This window comes from Melanotaenia boesemani, chromosome 20 (assembly GCF_017639745.1).
Source record: "Melanotaenia boesemani isolate fMelBoe1 chromosome 20, fMelBoe1.pri, whole genome shotgun sequence".
Lineage (NCBI taxonomy): Eukaryota > Metazoa > Chordata > Actinopteri > Atheriniformes > Melanotaeniidae > Melanotaenia > Melanotaenia boesemani.
This window is the reverse complement of record NC_055701.1, coordinates 21,190,055-21,208,084: the sequence shown is the minus strand read 5'-3', so window position 1 is coordinate 21,208,084 and position 18,030 is coordinate 21,190,055. Positions and strand designations below refer to the sequence as shown.

Sequence of the window (18,030 nt, the reverse complement as noted above, 5' to 3'; positions counted from 1 at the left end):
TGACACGATTGTGTGTTTCCATGGCAACCATGCCAACGTCTGTCACTGTTTCCCATTTCCTGTCTACATATATAATTACTTCCACAGATTACAGAACAAAGACAACGGAAATACGTGGACAAAATGGGCCTCAGCTGTATCGACCCTCTGAATAACATCTAATAATACAGTTCTGCATTTCCTGGACTAAAATGTGGCTACTTTAAGAATTGTTAGATCAAATCATAGAAAGGTTGGAAATTTAGCAGAAAAAAGACTTGATTTCCACCTCTTACATCTTCATATTTCGCTTTTCAGACTTTCTGAAGGTCTCTCATCGTTTTTCTTTGCTTTTTCACTCATTTTCAGTCCAGTCTTTGTTCCTGACCCATTTTAGAGGATTTTCTAAAATTATAATAATTATTATTTTTAAGCCATTTAAAACTAATGAATTATTTATAGAAAAAGGTATTTAACTTAAGTAATGAACTGGTGTTATGCTGACACATAAAAAACTTAACAAAGAACCAATAAAAGATTTTATCTTAACACACTTTGACACAGCCAATCACATTTGTTCCCATTTCTTTCTTTCTTTTTTGTTTTTAAGAAGATGCCATAATAACAGTATGAATGACATGAAATGTTACTTTTCACCAAGATGATCCCTGAATTTTAGAAAAAAGCTTGGGACAACTTAACATGGTGTGCAGTGCTTTTTGAGAAACTTGAAAAAACTGGACAAATGTAGGGCAAAAGAAGTGTTAGGCCTAAAAAAACAACAACAAAAAAAAAAACAATATAAATATATAAAGCAGTATCTGAAAGTGATCTCCTTAAAAAAATCAAGATCAAACACAGAGAGTCACATCTGGACCTTCAGATGATCCAGCTGTTCACTGAAGCCTCATCAGAAAATGTCATGGAGCCATTTTTAAAGAGACAGAAAAAACTGCCGTATGTCAAGTGATACAAGAACTGGAGCACAAATCAGTGGCGACAGGTCTTATGGAGTGATGATGAGCCCAACATCCAGACCGCAACATTACTGAAGCAGTGTAGGATCATCTTGTCAGAGAACTAAACAAAAGGATGAAAACATCCCAAAAGAAACTTTGGATAGTCCTTTGAAAAGCATGGAGAATTATAATGTGTGTTCTATATATAGTATTTTTGCATCTTAGTTTAATTTTACTCTTTTGTTCTCTAACTATCTCATTTATGCTGCCATATCACTGAATTTTCCCAATCTGGGATAAAGTACGTCTAATTCTGATTAAGAAATGACAAGGAAGCTTGTCTAAGAGGGTTCAGGCTGTGATGAAGAATAAGAATAAAAGTTAACAGAAGATTGACTTTCACTCTCCTAGAATTGTGAAAACTCAGCTTTCCCTTATATTCAGTATTTTTAGAAATGATTACACACGTTTAAAAATCACAACAGCTGTTTCCTGTTAATATATTGAGAAATTAGAACTGACTTTTACAGAGAACGGTGGAGTTCTGTGTAAAACTGCTCACACTGATCTTAAACTGAATTAGTTCAGCATACATTTATAAGCTATTTGATGACAACTCTAAGAGTTGGTTCATTGATAAATGTCTAAGTCAGCTATTTGAACTCATCTATTTAGGAAAGTATTTCATTTTATTACCAAAATAGTCAATGAGGGGGAAACTATATGTTAATTGTCTATTTTATTATACAACAGACCTTTAAAAAAACTAACATTTTTAAAAAATATTTTCCACTTCCAAGGGCACATATTATTCCATGTAGTCTTACCTTCAAATGTCAGCCTCTGATGTGTCATGTTACATCCCATCTACAGTCTCCTCATCTCACTTCCAACACTAACTGAAAGCTGAATAGACACGCAGTGCGTCCACCACATTGTGTGTATCCGACTACACGTGATTTGCATCCTACTAGCTTGCTGTTTGTTTGGGGAGGGGGGGAGATCTACAGTCATGTGCGGGTCCCAGGTTGGGGGAAGCCTGTTCGTGCTCGGGACAAGATGAGGAGGAGGGGATGGTGGGGGAGACTGCATGGACGTGAAAACCCCTTGCAAGCCCCCCATCTGCACGTCATGGAACATTTGCACAACAGGGACCTCCCACCTTAAAGGCGTGCAACAGAGAGCAGACACAACAGTGTGATCTGCCCTCCACCAGGCGCAACATCTCAGGTCACACCTACAGCTGCTGCTGCAGTCGGCGGCGTAAAAAGATTATATACAATAACGGTTTTAAACAATTTACCAATGCGCTGAGGACCAGAGGCTTACCGGTCACTGTGCAACGGACACACTGATTTATTACGGCTATAATGTGCATTGATATACGGGCAGGTATAGTTTTGCTGGGTCATTTGTGTTTAGAGGAGTGCATCGATCAGCTTTAAACCTTTAAGTGTCCCTCAAAATGTCTAAAACAGCCTTTAGTGCTGTTATACATGTGGACAGCAGGGGGCGCCAGAGGGAGGAAAATAACTAGGTATGATCAGGAGAGCAACATGAAATTAAAATAACCCAGAATGACTCTAAAACAGCCCAGTATAAATTTATTATTCCTTTTTTTCATGTGATCATTCACACACAATGCACAGCAAGCAGTTCAACAATCACCATTAAAATTTACATGTAATATGAAAAATAGTGCAGAAATTTGTGGGTGAAAGAATTACAGTATATATTACAAGTTTTAGTCACTGGCAGAACAGTGTATTTTCAAATCCCTTAAATTTCTCACAAATCAGAAAAGAAACAAGTTCAGGGATTGACGTAAAAGTGACGGTCCCTCCAGCTCTGTCAGCTCCTGTATCAGTGATATGGTTTTTCCCTCAGATGGCACCTTTCAGCTTCAGTGTCCAGGCCCACTGGCATGGCATTTGGCTGAACGACAGCTGTGGAAGGAGAACCTCCAGTCCGCTGGGCTTCGCCGGCAACCACTTCAGAGGGCCGTAACCGAGGAGCTCCACCTTTTCAGGGCAAAAGCAACACAGAATGAAAAGCTGCTCTAAAGCTCAACTGGAGATTTGAGCAATCAAGTTTGATGATATATTAAGCCTTTATTAAACAAAGACTTTGATTTTATGCAGATGCAGCAATGTGTTAAATAAATCCCAAGCTTGTTAATTTAATGATCTATTCAATATCTAAATAATTCTAAAACAGTATCTTGCTAAATTTTTATTTTATGAGACAATTTGCTGTCTTTCATTGTGTTATAACCCACACACACGTATGTATATATATATATATATATATGTCAAACTCCAGTCCTCGAGGGCCGGTATCCTGCAGGTTTTCATTGTTTCCCTGATTTAACACACCTGACTGAAATCAAATGGATCCAATAGCTTCTTGTCAACTTCTTCACAATAACCCATTAACTTCAGTCAGGTGTGTTAGATCAGGGAAACAATGAAAATCTGCAGGATATCGGCCCTCGAGGATCGGAGTTTGACACCCCTGTTGTAAATGAAGACAAGTTACATTTGAAGATCTGGAAAAAATGTGAAACCCTGCACTCACTGGCCACTTTATTAGGTCCACCTCTTTGACTGCACGTAAATACATAGAGTATCAGCCAATAACATGGAGGCAACTCAGTGCATTAAGTTATGTTGACATGGTCAAGATGACTTATTGAAGTTCAAACTGAGCATCAGAATGAGGAAGAAAGGGGATTTAAGTGACTAGAAACGTGGCATAGAGCGAGACGGGCTGGTCTGAGTATTTTAGAATCTGCTGATCTACTGGGATTGTAACACAACCATCTCTGGGGTTCACAGAGGCTGGTCTGAAAAAGAGAAAATAGTGAGCAGCAGTTGTCTGGACCAAAATGTCATGTTGAAGTCAGAGGAGAATTGTCACACTGGTTGGAGATGACGGATATTTTCATTTCATAAAGCAACCGTTACACAAATGACCAATGGTTCCAACCAGTCTATGCAGAACAGCATCTCTGAAGACGCAACGTGTCCAGCCTTGAAGCAGATGGACTACAGCAGCAGAAGACCATACCGGGTGCCTCCTGTCAGCTAAGAACAGGAAACTGAGGCTACAATTCACACAGACTCACCAACACTGGATAATAGAAGATGGAGAAAGGTCGTTTGATTTGATGTATCTTCATTTCAGCACCACATTCAGATGGTAGGCTCAGAATTTGGCATAAATATGAAAACTTGGACCCACTTTTGTCTTGGCACACTTTGGGCCCCTTAGTACCAACGTAGCCTGGTTTAACCACCACAGCCTACCTGAGTATTGTTGCTGACCATGTCCATCCCTTTATGACCACAGTGTAGCATCTTCTGATGGCTACTTCCAGCAGGAAAAGGCACCACGTCACAAAGCTCACATCATTTCCAACTGCTTTCTTGAACATGACAATGAGTGCACTGGACTCCAACGGCCTCCACAGTCACCAGATCTCAATCTAGCAGAGCATCTTTGGGATGTGGTGGAACGGGAGATTCTCATCATGGATGCAGCCGACAAACCTGCAGCAACTGTGTGATGCTGTCATGTCAATATGGAGCAAAATCTCAGGAATGTTTCCAACACCTTGTTGGATCTATGACACCAAGAACTAAAGGCAGTTCTGGAGTCAAAAAGGGGTCCAATTTGGTACTAGCAAGGTGGATCAAATAAAATGGCCGGTGAGTGTGTATGTATATGTGATCTTTAGATTAATACAAACATTATTCACTTCAATTATACAAGGTCTTTGACACTTCATTGCCGTTTGTGTTGACAATAAAATATCTGTATAAGCCTCTGACCTTACCTGAGTCAGTTCTTGTTTGACCACCGGTTCACTCAGAATCACTGATCCTTTATCTGACCACTTCAGTAAAATGGCAAAGATGGCCTTTTCCTGTGGTTTGGAGATGTACCTATAAAAATTTGGCCCATTAATAAATATACTTGAATAATACACCAATATATTTGACTCTTAAAAATTATAAATAAATGTCACTGATGAGACTAAAAAAGATTTAACAGGAAGACAAAGAATCAGGTGCCACTTTATGTGATATTTGCATACATAAATCAACAATTTAACCACTTTGGCTGGAAAATTCTGTATGCTGGATGTAGTGGTGAGGACCCTTCCTCTGTGCACATTATCATGTCAAATCATCACATATTAAGCAGATGTTGTTATCATCAAACTGCTACTCCCCAGGCTTTAAACAATCTACAACCACGGAGAGACGCACTTAAAGGTCTCAAAGACACGTGAGGACCCACCAGACATCTGGAGTGAGGCTGTCATTTTGTGAGCGCCACGCTGTTGTGTTGTAGATGGCGTCCCCGTTCACCTTCAGCCACTGGCCCATCTGCCTCAGACGCTCCTCAAAGATCGGAGCGATTCTTCCATCTTGTGTGGGGCCGATGTTCATCAGCAGGTTTCCTCCGCAAGACACCGTCTCCACCAGTGACTGAAACACATCGGAGATAATATCAGCTCAGTTTTTATTCTTTAGGATGACGACTAGAAACGACCAAATGCGAGACAGGAAGTACAAAAAAAAGGTGTTTCTCTTTAACGCAGAATACATCTTGAGATATAAGTCTCCACTAATCAATTACCAGAAAATGTAAGGCTCTAGGTGTGTTTATTGAAGCAAATAATGATGACTGACATGTTCCAGCTTCTTAAATGTGTCAGCGAATATGCCTGGATTTATTTTTATTTTTAACATTTTAAATGGTTTCATTTTAATCCACTGAGTTTTTTTTAATTGACTTTAGATTCTGATCATGTCTTCAGATATATCTCAACAATTCCTGGTGCTTCATATATTTAAAAGAAGCTGCTATTCCACAACATCAGAGACAATTAATCAACAGCTGATATGATTGTAAGTTGCATCTATTTTATTATTATTATTATTATTATTATTGATTCTTACAAAAAAAAGATAGAAATAGGCGTGAAATGTCAGGAAAGAAAAATCTGGATCACAGTTTATGTTCTTACAGAAAGTAAAACAGAAACACCTCCACTCAATCTGCAATTATTCATCTCCACCAGGAGTCCAGATCAGCTGCATCACCTGATCTTTTCCAGCAGGTGGAGCTCTATCTTAAGGTGAAAACATGATCCACTAAAAATGTACAAAACAAACAAATTCTAAACTAGACTGATGTCAGTCTCACTGATTTAGATTAATCACAGCCTTGAAGGTTTATTTATTTCAATAATACATGAACTTCATCTTTCTTTACTAATGTTTATCTGAATTTAGAAGATACTTCCGAGGTTTGTAACCACCCCTCACATGCAGGAAGTAAAGACAATAATAAACCTAAAGAATGTTGTTTAGTATCTTACAGGAGGATCCTAAAGCCAGACTGGACTCTTTATCCTTTTACCATAGACCTAAAACTCAACTACGCTGTAAGAAATGACGAGTTTCTGCTGTTTCTACAAGACCACAGCCTTAGTATCAGGACCCTCTTTTTCAAAGTCACTTGTTGTGTGTTACTCATACGGCGGGTTGGCTCACAATACATAGCATGAACTTTGTATCTCTTTTAATAATTCATACTTTTATGAAGGAACTAGTGTGAAAAAAGTAGGGTTTTGATGCTGCCGTTCTTAAGCAGAAATCTCAATGCAAATGCATTAGAGTCATTCTATGAAAAGGGGGCCATTTCCACTTTTCCACTTAAAAGATTTTATCAAGGGCAAAAATTATTTTAAGAAATCCGCAACATAAAAGATAGGTTAAACCGCCCAAAGAACACATTTTCCCACCTCAGGTATAAAATATTTTAATATTACCTATATTTATTCAGACCCGGGAGTCATTCTTGTACCACCTCATCACAGACAATATGCACACAATGACCAATAATACATGAAATCATTTCTAAAAGTCGTGTGTTTTCCTACTAGTAAATTGTCCTTTATTAGATATTAATGTTTTCAAACACAATTCAAGTTTAAAACAACTTCACAGGTGTATATGCTCCATATATACCACCCTTTCGCAATGACAAATGTGACAGGGGGGTAAATTTCAACATTAAATGGCTGCCAGTTCACTGCATGGTAAGCTAGCTGACTCAGGATATTTGATTTGAATCTGAAATATTTTATTTCCATTAATAATGTTTTTTTCTTAAAAAAACCTAAGTTTTCCTGATCTATTTTGCGTGGCGGGGTGGTTACATTAAGTAAGGTTTTAGATGTTTCTGTGCAGCAACACACCTGATTTGAATTAAATGGATGTCTAGCGGCTTGATGTTGTGCTGCAGCCGGGAAACATCCAAAACCTGCAGGACAGTGGCCTGTAAGGACCGGGCTTGGGATCCCTGACTTACAATGACCGAGCCATTTTCAATCCTGGCCAATCAAAGAGCCAGATTTTCTTCATGGTCGTTTCGGGGACATCGCCTCAAGTGTGTAGTTGTTGTAACTGTGTGACTTTTAGCCGGTTTGGGCCACTTGAGTAAAGCACAAAGTGAAAGCAAAACCAAATAAATTTTTGGAATTCCCGCTCAGTCGACCAGAATCCCCCGGATTGTCCGGATGTGAATGCACTCTAAATGAGCTTTTAACTTTATCATTGATTTTGGTTGGAATAAAGCAGTGGAAAACAGCTGTTAAGAGTCCTCCAACGAGCATTTCAATCACAAATATGTTTTTTGTTTTAGACAAAGCTGTTTTGTTAAGGTGAGGTGAGGTTGTTTTTTTTTTTAACTCACCGACACAAGCTGCTCGATGGTGAGGTAGTCGCTGAGAGGAGCGTTGCGTCTGTAACCCCAGGACTTTGAGTCGATGGTCATGCAGTTTTCCCATTTGTGTTTGAGCAGGTGTCCGGGCTGGTAGCGATCGGAACAGGTGTAATACCCACCGTGGTTGCAGATGGAGCCATAACCCCAGCGATCGTTTGTCACCACCGTTTCTCGTACTGGGCTATAAATAAAAAAATAGATTTCATTCAGTTCAGTTTCTGCATCCATGATTAAAAAAAACAGCCGGAAAGCACTTCTGTTGCAAGCTGACCTGTCGTTATAGAGCCAGGCCAAGAAGCCAGTGCTGTTCCAGTACTTGTCAGGTGCGTCTCCATCTCCGTCAGACCACAGCACCTCTGGTTTGTACTTGACAACAAGATCGTAGAGCTCAGGCAGAGTTTTGCTGGTAGGAAAGTAGTTAGTAGTAAATTTGTTTGCAGCATCCTGATCAAAAAGTGGGTTAAACCACTCGAAGAGAGAGTGATACAGTCCTAAATGCAGGTCACTGTGAGCACGCAGAGCACTTGCAACCTCATCCACCAGGTCTCGTTTTGGTCCCACGTCCACTGAATTCCAGTTCCAGGAATTTTTGGAGCCCCAAAGTGTAAAACCTGTGAAAAAGATAAAATAACAGTACAGCTCCTGTATGACGGCAAAACTACAAAACATTACTCCCACCATTACTGACAATAAATAAACAGCAGATATTTCTCCATCTTAGCGAGTATTACATAAATACAAAAACAACCTACCTTCATGGTGTTTGGTTGTCAGGACGATGTACTTAGCTCCTGATGAGGCAAAGATATCCGTCCATTCTTTGGCATCGAAGAACTCTGCTGTAAACTTAGGGGCAAAGTCTTGGTACTTGAAGTCTGGAGGGTAATTCCTTTGCATAAAGTCTACATACGGCTTCATCTGTTGCTTCTGCCAATACCACCTGCAAAATAAATTTAATTAAAAACACTAAAGGAGTGCGACCAGTTCTAGGTAACCACACTACGTTTACTGTGTGGAAATCTGCAAATAAAAAATAATAATTATGCTATAACTACAGGAGCTCTGCAACTTTTATAGCTTGTTACATGACAGGGCCTTAAAGTCACATGTAAATCTTTAGTGTGTTCAAACCAGCTTATGTATCCAGAGAATTACAGACATTCAGGCTTTTTATTATATAAAAATGATCATTAGACTTTAAAATGGACAATAATTCATTTGATCACTCAGAAAATAACTATATATATATATATATATATATATATATATATATATATATATATATATACACTCTTCATCAGTAGATTAAGTTGATAAATGTTTTTCGTTTTTGTTTTTTCAAATAACTTATTATCCAAGTAACTGAGGAAGTGGCCCAAACTGGTATCAGTAAAAAACATCTGAATAGAGGAAATGAAGATTATTAGGAGGGAAGCTCCACTGTGATTGGTTGTTTTGTTGTTAATCGACGTAAGGGTCTCTGTTGTGATTGGCTGTTAGTCCATCTGACGTTGTATTTCATCTACCTTGGATTTGTTTTGTTTGTTTGTTTGTTTGTTTTTACCATCCCAAGAATGTTATCCTTGTTTTTTGTTTTCGATTATTTTTTCACATTTATGAGAACTTTTTCAAATATTTTGACAGAGAAAGTCTGTAATATGGTTCATTGACAAACTACCTTGTAAAATTTAGCTACAGATTAAATTGTAATAGTTTAAAAACAAAATATTTACTTTTACCCTTCTTACGTGGATGTTTGGTAACAGCTCATCCTATTCAGGCTTCCTATCATCTGCAAAGTTGGCTCTAAAACATTACAGAAGCAAAACCTACCTGACATGGTAAGAAAAGCATAGATTTAACTCATAAAATATGACTGTACTCTATGGTCTGATAAAGGCTCACTAGAAGTGTCTCACAAGAAAACTTACATGAACTAAGGCATTTTTTGACGAGTCACTTTTCTGCATCTACTTCCTGGGGAAATATACCCGCATGTTTTTCGTCTATAATTTTTATGACTGTAAACCTCTAGATTTTAGGGCTTCTCGTGCCCCAAGTCCCCACTTTCTTTGTTCTCTCCAATTGTTTTAAGAAGTTGAAATAGTGACTTAACAAGTTAAGAGTAAAAGCTTACCAGAACCACTCGCTGCCAAAGCTCGGCACAGAAAACACCCCCCAGTGTATGAAGATGCCGAACTTAGCCTGGTCGTACCACTCTGGCAGCGGTCTGGAGTCGATGGATTCCCAGGTCGGTTCGTATCTGGCGCTGCAGATGCCGACCATCTGCATCAATAAAAGTGAAGAGACCACAGCTAAAGCGCCCATCTCAACAACCGAACTGCGAGAAAATGATCAGGTTGGACGGGTTGAACGACGTAACAGCAGGTCAAAGCATCACATGAACAATCATATGACACAATCGGTAAAAAAAAAAAAAAAGGTATAAGGTACAAGGTATATTTACAAGCCACGAGACTTCCTTCTTCCTGAAACACTGCGTACGTTCGATTTATATATAATGATTCGCTATTAAAATTCAAGTAGTAACCTTTGCGAGAGCACCGCCCTTTCGGGCTACGCCGTCTTATTTCATGTCGCGCCACTATCCACACATGCGCACTCTGATTTTCTTTCAGGAACTAGTGAATGTTTTGGTTTCGAAGCGCTGCGAGTACACATGCAAGGCTACGTGGACTGCCACTGTCATATCTCTGCAGGAGACTTTGATAAGGTATGAAAATATAAAATATGAAAATAATTATTTCATCTAACTCACATTTGGTATTATTAAGTTTTAACTTTTGTTGTCAGGATGTAGACGATGTTATTGAGAATTCAAAAAAGGTGAGCGATTTAATTTAGATATAAAAGTCAAATAGTAATTGTTGTGAGTTGTGTTAAAATTAATTATATGTGTCATTATCGTCCAGGCTGGATTGCTGGCATTGTTGGCAGTAGCTGAACATGCTGGAGAGTATGACAAGATAATTGAGCTGTCACAGAGGTAACTAGCTCTGTTTGAAACACATAATGAAACTTTATTATAGGAGTTCCTGTAAATAACAGTTTATCACCTTTCCTTTTCCTGTTTAGGTTTCCAGGTTTTATTTTTCCCTGCTTAGGAGTACATCCTGTTCAGGAAGTTTCCAGAGAGCAGCAGAGGGGAGCCTCTCTCCAGGTGGGAATGCTTCACTCTGAAGGACTGGAAGACAAAAACAACAACAACAACAAAAAAAAAACAATACAAAACTATATGAAAAGAACTGAATAATTTCACACAAATGTGTTCACCAATTAGTTGTTACAACACTGACTCATACACCACCTTGCCAAAAAAAAATAAAAAAAGTCCCCACTCGTATTTCACTAAACAAATGGTAGACGTAAAAATCACAAGCTTGATCACGTTATGATATTGTCTCAACTTGGTGAGATCTGAATTCAACAAGGTTATGTGACCAAAAAATGAGGTCAGCTAAAACTCGTATGTCCATGTTTTTCCTTCAGTGGATTTCTTTCTTCACTGATGTCATGTGCATATGCAAGATTATAATGTCAGGGTTCATCTGGCTAAAACTGGTGGTGCAGGGAGCATGACACATCATTTTCATACAAGGATTGGCCATCACATATTTTAACTGTTAAAAAAAACCTTGTCTGATCTGATTTTTTTCAACTACTTTAACCTAATCATACACAAACCATTATTATACATACATATGTGTGTGTAAAATCCTGCAAAATTTGGCATAAAAATACATAAAATCATTCAAACATCAGATCATATTTAAGTGAAACAATAGCTTGTGTTATTTTTGGCTTGCAGGATCTTGATGCAGCTCTGCCCATCATTGAAAAATACAAAGATCATCTTGTTGCCATTGGAGAGGTAAAGATTCAGGCTGCTTTTACACTAACATATTTTTTATTTTAAAGCAAATACAAACGTTTTATCAGTTTTGTAGAAATAATCTCTGTCCACACTAGAGCTGCAAAATATTCAATTTTTGTTAGCTCAGTTGTAATCACAGATGTATTAAAAATGATAGCTACATTTCACTGAGAGGAAGTTCTGACTTTGTTCATGTTCTACAACTAACCAGAATATGTTGGTACAGAAGTAGAATTAGAAATATATAATATAAAAAGAAGTAGAAATATTGCAAGTTACTTCAGTACTAGCTTATTAGCTTAATAGCTTATTAGTCATTGTTGGTGCATTCTAAAGTTTTTTGTTGTTGTTTCAGGTTGGGTTGGATTTCACACCCAGATTCGTCAGCAGTGAGGCTGATAAGGAGAATCAAAGGCAGGTCCTCATTCGTCAAGTACAGATCGCCAAAGAGCTGGATCTCCCTCTGTGAGTTTTACTCCAGATGGTCATGTTTGAGGTCAAGAAATCCACATACGACCTTTTCAGTCCCCTCTGAAGTGTTGATCACTGAATGACACATAATTATGGTGGTCATACATTTTACAGCCGTTTTTCCATCATATGAGAGTATTAAATTAATGGTGCAATTTGTAAAAATCCATCAGAAATAATTAAAGTATCACCACATGGGACAGCGTTTTACCAGAAAGAGGAGACACATTTTTTTCTAGGTTTTATTGTAAGTAACAAGAAAAATCCAGTCACTACAGGACGTGAGTGGAACCACAAGATCATAAAAGATAACACTGACACTGAGGTAACTTTATACTCAGTTACTTTAGATTTAAATTATTCATCTTTTCATCCCATCACAGTATTGTCAGCTGATTGTAATGTAACTGCCATGTGAATGGAGCTAAATTTAAGTGAATCTTCATTGTGGATAAAATATTCTAACATACATGGAATTAAAGACCATGTCCTCGTGAAGACGGGTTCAGGTGTATCCGCTAAAGCAGGGGTGTCCAAAGTCAGTCCTCGAGGGCTGCTGTCCTGCAGGTTTTCATTGTTTCCTGTTTCAACACACCTGACTCAAATTAAATAGATCCAACAGCCTATTAAGTTTTGCACAATGACTCATTAATTTGAGTCAGGTGGTTTTGGAGCAGGGACACATCAAAAACCTGCAGGATTGTGGCCCTCAAGGACCGGAGCTGGACACCCCTGCGCTAAAGATTTTTAATGTTTGGGTGATTCATTCACATTAAACTGATGTTTTAAGAGCCAGAACACACACATTTTTTTAAACAGGGTCCCAAAGTGAATAAATCTGAAAATACAACCATTTCGTTTCTGTGATTTGCTCCATCCTTTCCTTCATATGTTTGTATACATGGTACAGGTTCACATACATGTTCTATGTTTTATTCTCTGTTTCTGGTGTATTTCTGTGATGAGGTAAGTTTATTTGTAAAGCACATTTCAAGTGCTTTGCATAAAACATTACAAGCATTACAGCAGGGTGCAGGAAGCAATAAAAAGTGCATTAAAACAAACTTTAAAAATAAATAAAAGAAAATAATATGGCAGCCTTACAGCGCCACTTACAGGTCTAGAGTATACGACACCATTTTCAGTGGTTTTGTGTGGACGCACATTTCTTGTACCAATTCTGTCTTTTCAGAACACTTAAAAAAAAACATTCTCTGTGCAGGTGTAGCCGGACTCTGGATCTTTTAGAGTATTTGTGCACAACATAGGAAGACTGAAACAGATGTGACATGTCCACTGTAATATACTCAGTATAAGCAAAATATCTCCCTCAGAGCTTGGTTAAGACCCCCAGTTTCTGGGGAGGAAATTAAGGGAGGCGGGGAAAAGACGTTCAGAATGTCCCTGTAATCTGCAAAAAAGTACTTTTGGTCAAACATCATAACAAAAAGCACATTTAAAAGCTTTTTGAAACTGAATAAGGTTTTTAATATTGAACTTTTTAAAGCTTTTCACATCTTCTTTGCCTGTTTCTCCTGTAACAAATACTTTTGAGTATTTGTTTATGTAAATGAGTTTACATTTTTGTAAAACTGAAATCTGTGCAAGACGGCATGTTAAATGTTCACAAGACAAGACCTACAAGTTAAAGATAACCTCTGGGTGATGGGCTCACATGAGAATGTATCACTTTTATTCAGCAGAGATTATCTCAGTCTGTCACTTGCAGCCAAATGTGGTGATGTCATATAACCAATTTAAAAAGAGGTAAATGTTTCAATAGAATCTGATTTGCTGTAAAAGTCTAATGTTATCCACCTTACAGAGAGTCCTAGAGTTCTGCAGATGAGCTCATATAAAGATGGAGTTTTAAAAAATTAAAAATTTCATTTAAAACTGTAGTGTGAGTATTTAGTATGAGAAAATCAATATTTGAAGCAGTAACACAACCTGCACAATACAGCCTGTAACCACCAGACTTATGTACTGTTTTGTTTTTGTTTCCTCTTTAGAAATGTTCATTCAAGGTCTGCAGGAAGGCCCACCATCCACCTCCTAAAGGAGCAAGGTGAGGAGTCAAGTTTCTACTGTATTTTACATGTGGGTGAAGCATTTGCTGAAGTATTTAGAAGTAAGCTGCAGTTCCCTTGCACCATCACTAGGTGTTGAGAAAGCCCTTCTTCATGCTTTTGATGGAAAACCATCTGTTGCCATGGAGGGAGTGAAGGCTGGATATTTCTTTTCCATCCCTCCATCCATAATCCGGAGTGAGCAGGTACAGCTGAACACCTAATTGTCTTTGTGTAATGAACATGCAGACCAAACATGATGTTGAGTGAGTTAAAAAAATGGTTGTGTATTGGAATCGCACTGGTGTGTTGACTTTGTTTTCACTGGTTAGTTGTATCACACTGTGAATGATTGTTGGTGTGTGTGTTTTCTACCAAGAAGCAGAAACTTGTGAAACAGCTGCCACTAGAGAACATCTGTCTGGAAACGGATTCGCCTGCCCTCGGTCCAGAAAAGCAGGTAAAGTGTATTTATTTTGATCAAGTCATGATGGTTTATATACAATAGGCTAAAATCTCATTTGAAAGCTGGATTCGAGCTTTTTTTTCTTTTAGATTTCTAAATATACAAAGGATTGCAGTTAAATTAGTTTGCCATTTTTTTTATTTGATACCATGTTTTGTTTTGTGTTTTTTTTTCCCCCACCCACTTCTGTGTCATGTTTTCCAGGTGAGAAATGAGCCAAAAAACATTAGTATCTCTGCTGAATACATCAGTAAGATCAAAGGAGTGTCGCTGGAGCAGGTGATAGAGGTGACGACCCAAAACGCTCTGCGGCTTTTCCCGAAGATAAAGTCTGCCATCAGACCCTGACGGTGTATTTCTATCAAGAAATACCTTCATCTATTTGTCCATAATTTTGTGTTGCTATCCGAATTATTCACATTTACATAAAATTTGACTAAACAATGGAGCCCTGAAGTGTAAATTAATGAAATCAGTCACATCACATTTGGTGGAAATTTTCTTTTCCCTGTTGTTGAACTTTACAAGTAAAACATGCCTCATTAAACAAATATTGATGGCGTCAGAAAGTTCTAAGTAAATTTTTGCAAATGAAATAAAGTGTGGTGTTTATCTTTTTAGTATTGAACATCTATGGCTGGATGATCTGGGATATTATGATGTGTAAATGATGAGAAAAGTTAATTACAACCCTGAGTTTCTTTGGCATTTGTGGATTATGTCTTGGTGAATTTGTAAAACAAAATCTATTTCTTCTGCCCATCTATGTTAAAGTGGGGAAAAAAAGTCAAAATAGGAACATTTCCAGTTGAGCTATAATATATATGTTGCATAAACAGCGGCATTGATTCTTCCTTTCACAGATAGATCAGTATTTGGGGGATTTCTACCATTATACATCCTGGATAAGATTCCTGTGTATGTGATTCTTTAGAAAAAAAGTAATACTAAAAGATTATTAAGTAGGGTACCTTATATGTAAAAAAATAAAGTGAATTGCATTAAAAACAATAATTGCTCAACTTAATACAAGTCATTTGCAATTTTTGTAATATCTAAAAAATGTGATATAAAGAAACAGAGTTTGGTGTTTCAGCTTGCAGTAGGAAGATGAAGGAGGAGAATGGCTTGATGGCCACTGCTACAAAAGATTTAATTTAGCATTGTGCTGCATTCAATGTTGCACTAAAGAAGCTCAAAGGATGAGAGGCGTTGAAAAAATACTGAGTTTTCTCAGCATTTCTCAACCCTCGTTTCTTAGGCATAAATATGAATCCATAAGGATTATTTTAACAAATTATGCTGTTTGAGAGCATTAATACTATTGAATGAAGCCTACAGAATGTGGTTTGGCATTGTGTTGCTAAAAGAAGAAGCTCTCTCTGAAAAAGGTGGCATTCAGGAAGTAACTTGATTTTCCAAAACCTGTATAGACCAGTAAGGAAAAATGTGTGTGCTAATGCCCCCCATATCATCAGAGGTTTGAAACCATAACAAGTCAGTTGATCCTTCGTCTCTTTCTTTTTTTTTTAAACCTGATATTTATATGCGGAGATGGCAGCTTTATGTGCTAACTCAATTTTGTTGTACTTACACAGTACAACAGAGCTCTGTTTAAATTCAATGTAGTCTGAGAGCCTGAAAATAACATCTATTGCCTTGTTCCCTTGTGTACATGGAGTCCTGCTATATCTCAATATGTTTTTGTTTTTTTTAAATGTACCATAGGTGTTACTGTCCTGATTATTTGGGAAAGGTTACTCCACTGCTTTATCTACTTATATTTGTTTGGCATTACACACATTTTCTCGCTTCTCTTTGCACCTTTCCCAGAGTCTTTAAAATTTCTAGTTAGCAGCATATTCCAAATGAGCATGTATTTTTCAATACATTACAAAATATATCATTTTACTATCTAATTCTATTCATATTAACCTTAATAAATTATAAGGTTTAAATAATTTTGCTAACAGGGTTGTAAATATAAGAAATCTGTGCATTGATTTGGCGATGTGCCATGTGATTTTTGTGTTTAAGTTGAGGAAGTCTGATGAGATTAGGCTGAATCAGTGTTGACGTACAAGCTAAAGAAACTGCTGCATGGCTTTATCTAACAGATAAAGCACTGTAATGGACTTTATTCAGGCCTCATTAATGCAATGATAAAGAAGCTTCTATTGATCCAGAAAGATGCTGTTTGACTTACGTTTTAACATAAGCTTGACTAGATCTTAAAATAAGGCAAATAAAACTTCAGGTCAATATAAAGAAAAAAGGGCATAAAATAACCCCCAAACAAACTAGTTACAGCTTTTCTTCTTCTATTGAAATTAGGAAGGTGAGTAGCAGCCAGGTGCTGCTAAACAAATACACTTGATTAACTGATCATTAACAAGTGTAAACACCTCTCTAAAAGCATAAGATTTAGCAATTTGTCATACAGGATCATTTGGGTATGTTTGACTATTGTTGAATGACATATTTGTCAATACAAACAACTCATACTAACTATCAAGCATGGTGGTCGAGGGGTGATGATTTGGGTTTGTTAAGCAGCCACATGACCTGGACACCTAGCAGTCATCTAATTGACCTTGAACTTTGTATACCAAAGTATTTAGAGACAAATGTGAGACCATCTGTCCAACAGTTAAAGCTTGGCTGAAATTAGATTAAGCAACAGGATGTTGATCCTAAGCACACCAACGGTGACTTTCAATGACCTTTAAGACCCTCTTTCTGATGTCTTTGTAATTCCATTTCCTTCCCTCTGTTTTCTTGTAATCTGTTGTGTGGCAAAGTACATTCGTTTTATGTTTGACTGAAAAGTACTTTACAAATAACTGCATTACCATAATTAACACTTCAGTTTATAACTGATTTAATCAGTCTGTTTCTGAGATCAGTAACTGATGTCCATTTGTTGTTTTGTTTTAGTAAAAGGCAAGTTCCTCAAATTAAAACTAAATTTGCAAAAGCAAACAATCAGTGATACTTTTTTTTGAATGAACAGTCGTTTACTTAAAATTAGTCTGTATTGTTTGACTTTCACCACTGCCACATAAACACTTACACTTAGCTGAGAATGACAAAAATTACTAGAGCCAAATTTTGTCTTCTTCAGCATTGTTGGCTGTTTACCTTTGTAAAGTCGTTGCCTCTGTTTTTTTTTTTTTTACTTTTACACCCGCTTCATAAAACTTAAACAGTCTGGACAGACAGATATTTTAACCTATGTAGGCGAGATTATGCTCTATAAATGCTACAATATGATGTAGTATTACATAGAAGTACATAACATGCTGCTTTCACTTGCAGTTGGGCTTCTGAGATTTTTCCAGGTCAAGCTTAGTTTACACTAAATACTTGTTAAAATTTGATTGTTTAGTC

The 18,030-nt window shown here is 37.4% G+C and overlaps 2 protein-coding genes across 3 annotated transcripts; one reads left to right on the top strand and one right to left on the bottom strand.

The window, feature by feature from the left end:
• Nucleotides 1-2,526: 2,526 nt before the first annotated feature.
• On the bottom strand, nt 2,527-10,203 carry fuca2 (alpha-L-fucosidase 2). Its single transcript, XM_041972469.1, has 7 exons — nt 9,877-10,203; nt 8,492-8,679; nt 8,011-8,350; nt 7,710-7,920; nt 5,244-5,434; nt 4,777-4,885; nt 2,527-2,959 (listed from the first exon to the last, which is right to left on the bottom strand). The coding sequence occupies exons 1-7, from the start codon at nt 10,065-10,067 to the stop codon at nt 2,822-2,824; spliced, it is 1,368 nt and encodes a 455-aa protein (XP_041828403.1). The 5' UTR covers nt 10,068-10,203; the 3' UTR covers nt 2,527-2,821.
• A 170-nt stretch (nt 10,204-10,373) lies between these two features.
• Nucleotides 10,374-15,667, top strand: LOC121631505 (putative deoxyribonuclease TATDN3). 2 transcript variants are annotated; one of them, XM_041972488.1, is made up of 10 exons: nt 10,374-10,473; nt 10,554-10,586; nt 10,673-10,746; nt 10,836-10,920; nt 11,569-11,631; nt 11,990-12,099; nt 14,118-14,173; nt 14,268-14,380; nt 14,557-14,634; nt 14,845-15,667. In XM_041972488.1, the coding sequence occupies exons 1-10, from the start codon at nt 10,420-10,422 to the stop codon at nt 14,986-14,988; spliced, it is 810 nt and encodes a 269-aa protein (XP_041828422.1). In that variant the 5' UTR covers nt 10,374-10,419; the 3' UTR covers nt 14,989-15,667. The 2 variants fall into 2 exon arrangements, with proteins under 2 accessions (XP_041828422.1, XP_041828421.1); XM_041972487.1 differs by having other exon boundaries at nt 14,554-14,634.
• The last annotated feature ends 2,363 nt before the right edge of the window (nt 15,668-18,030 follow it).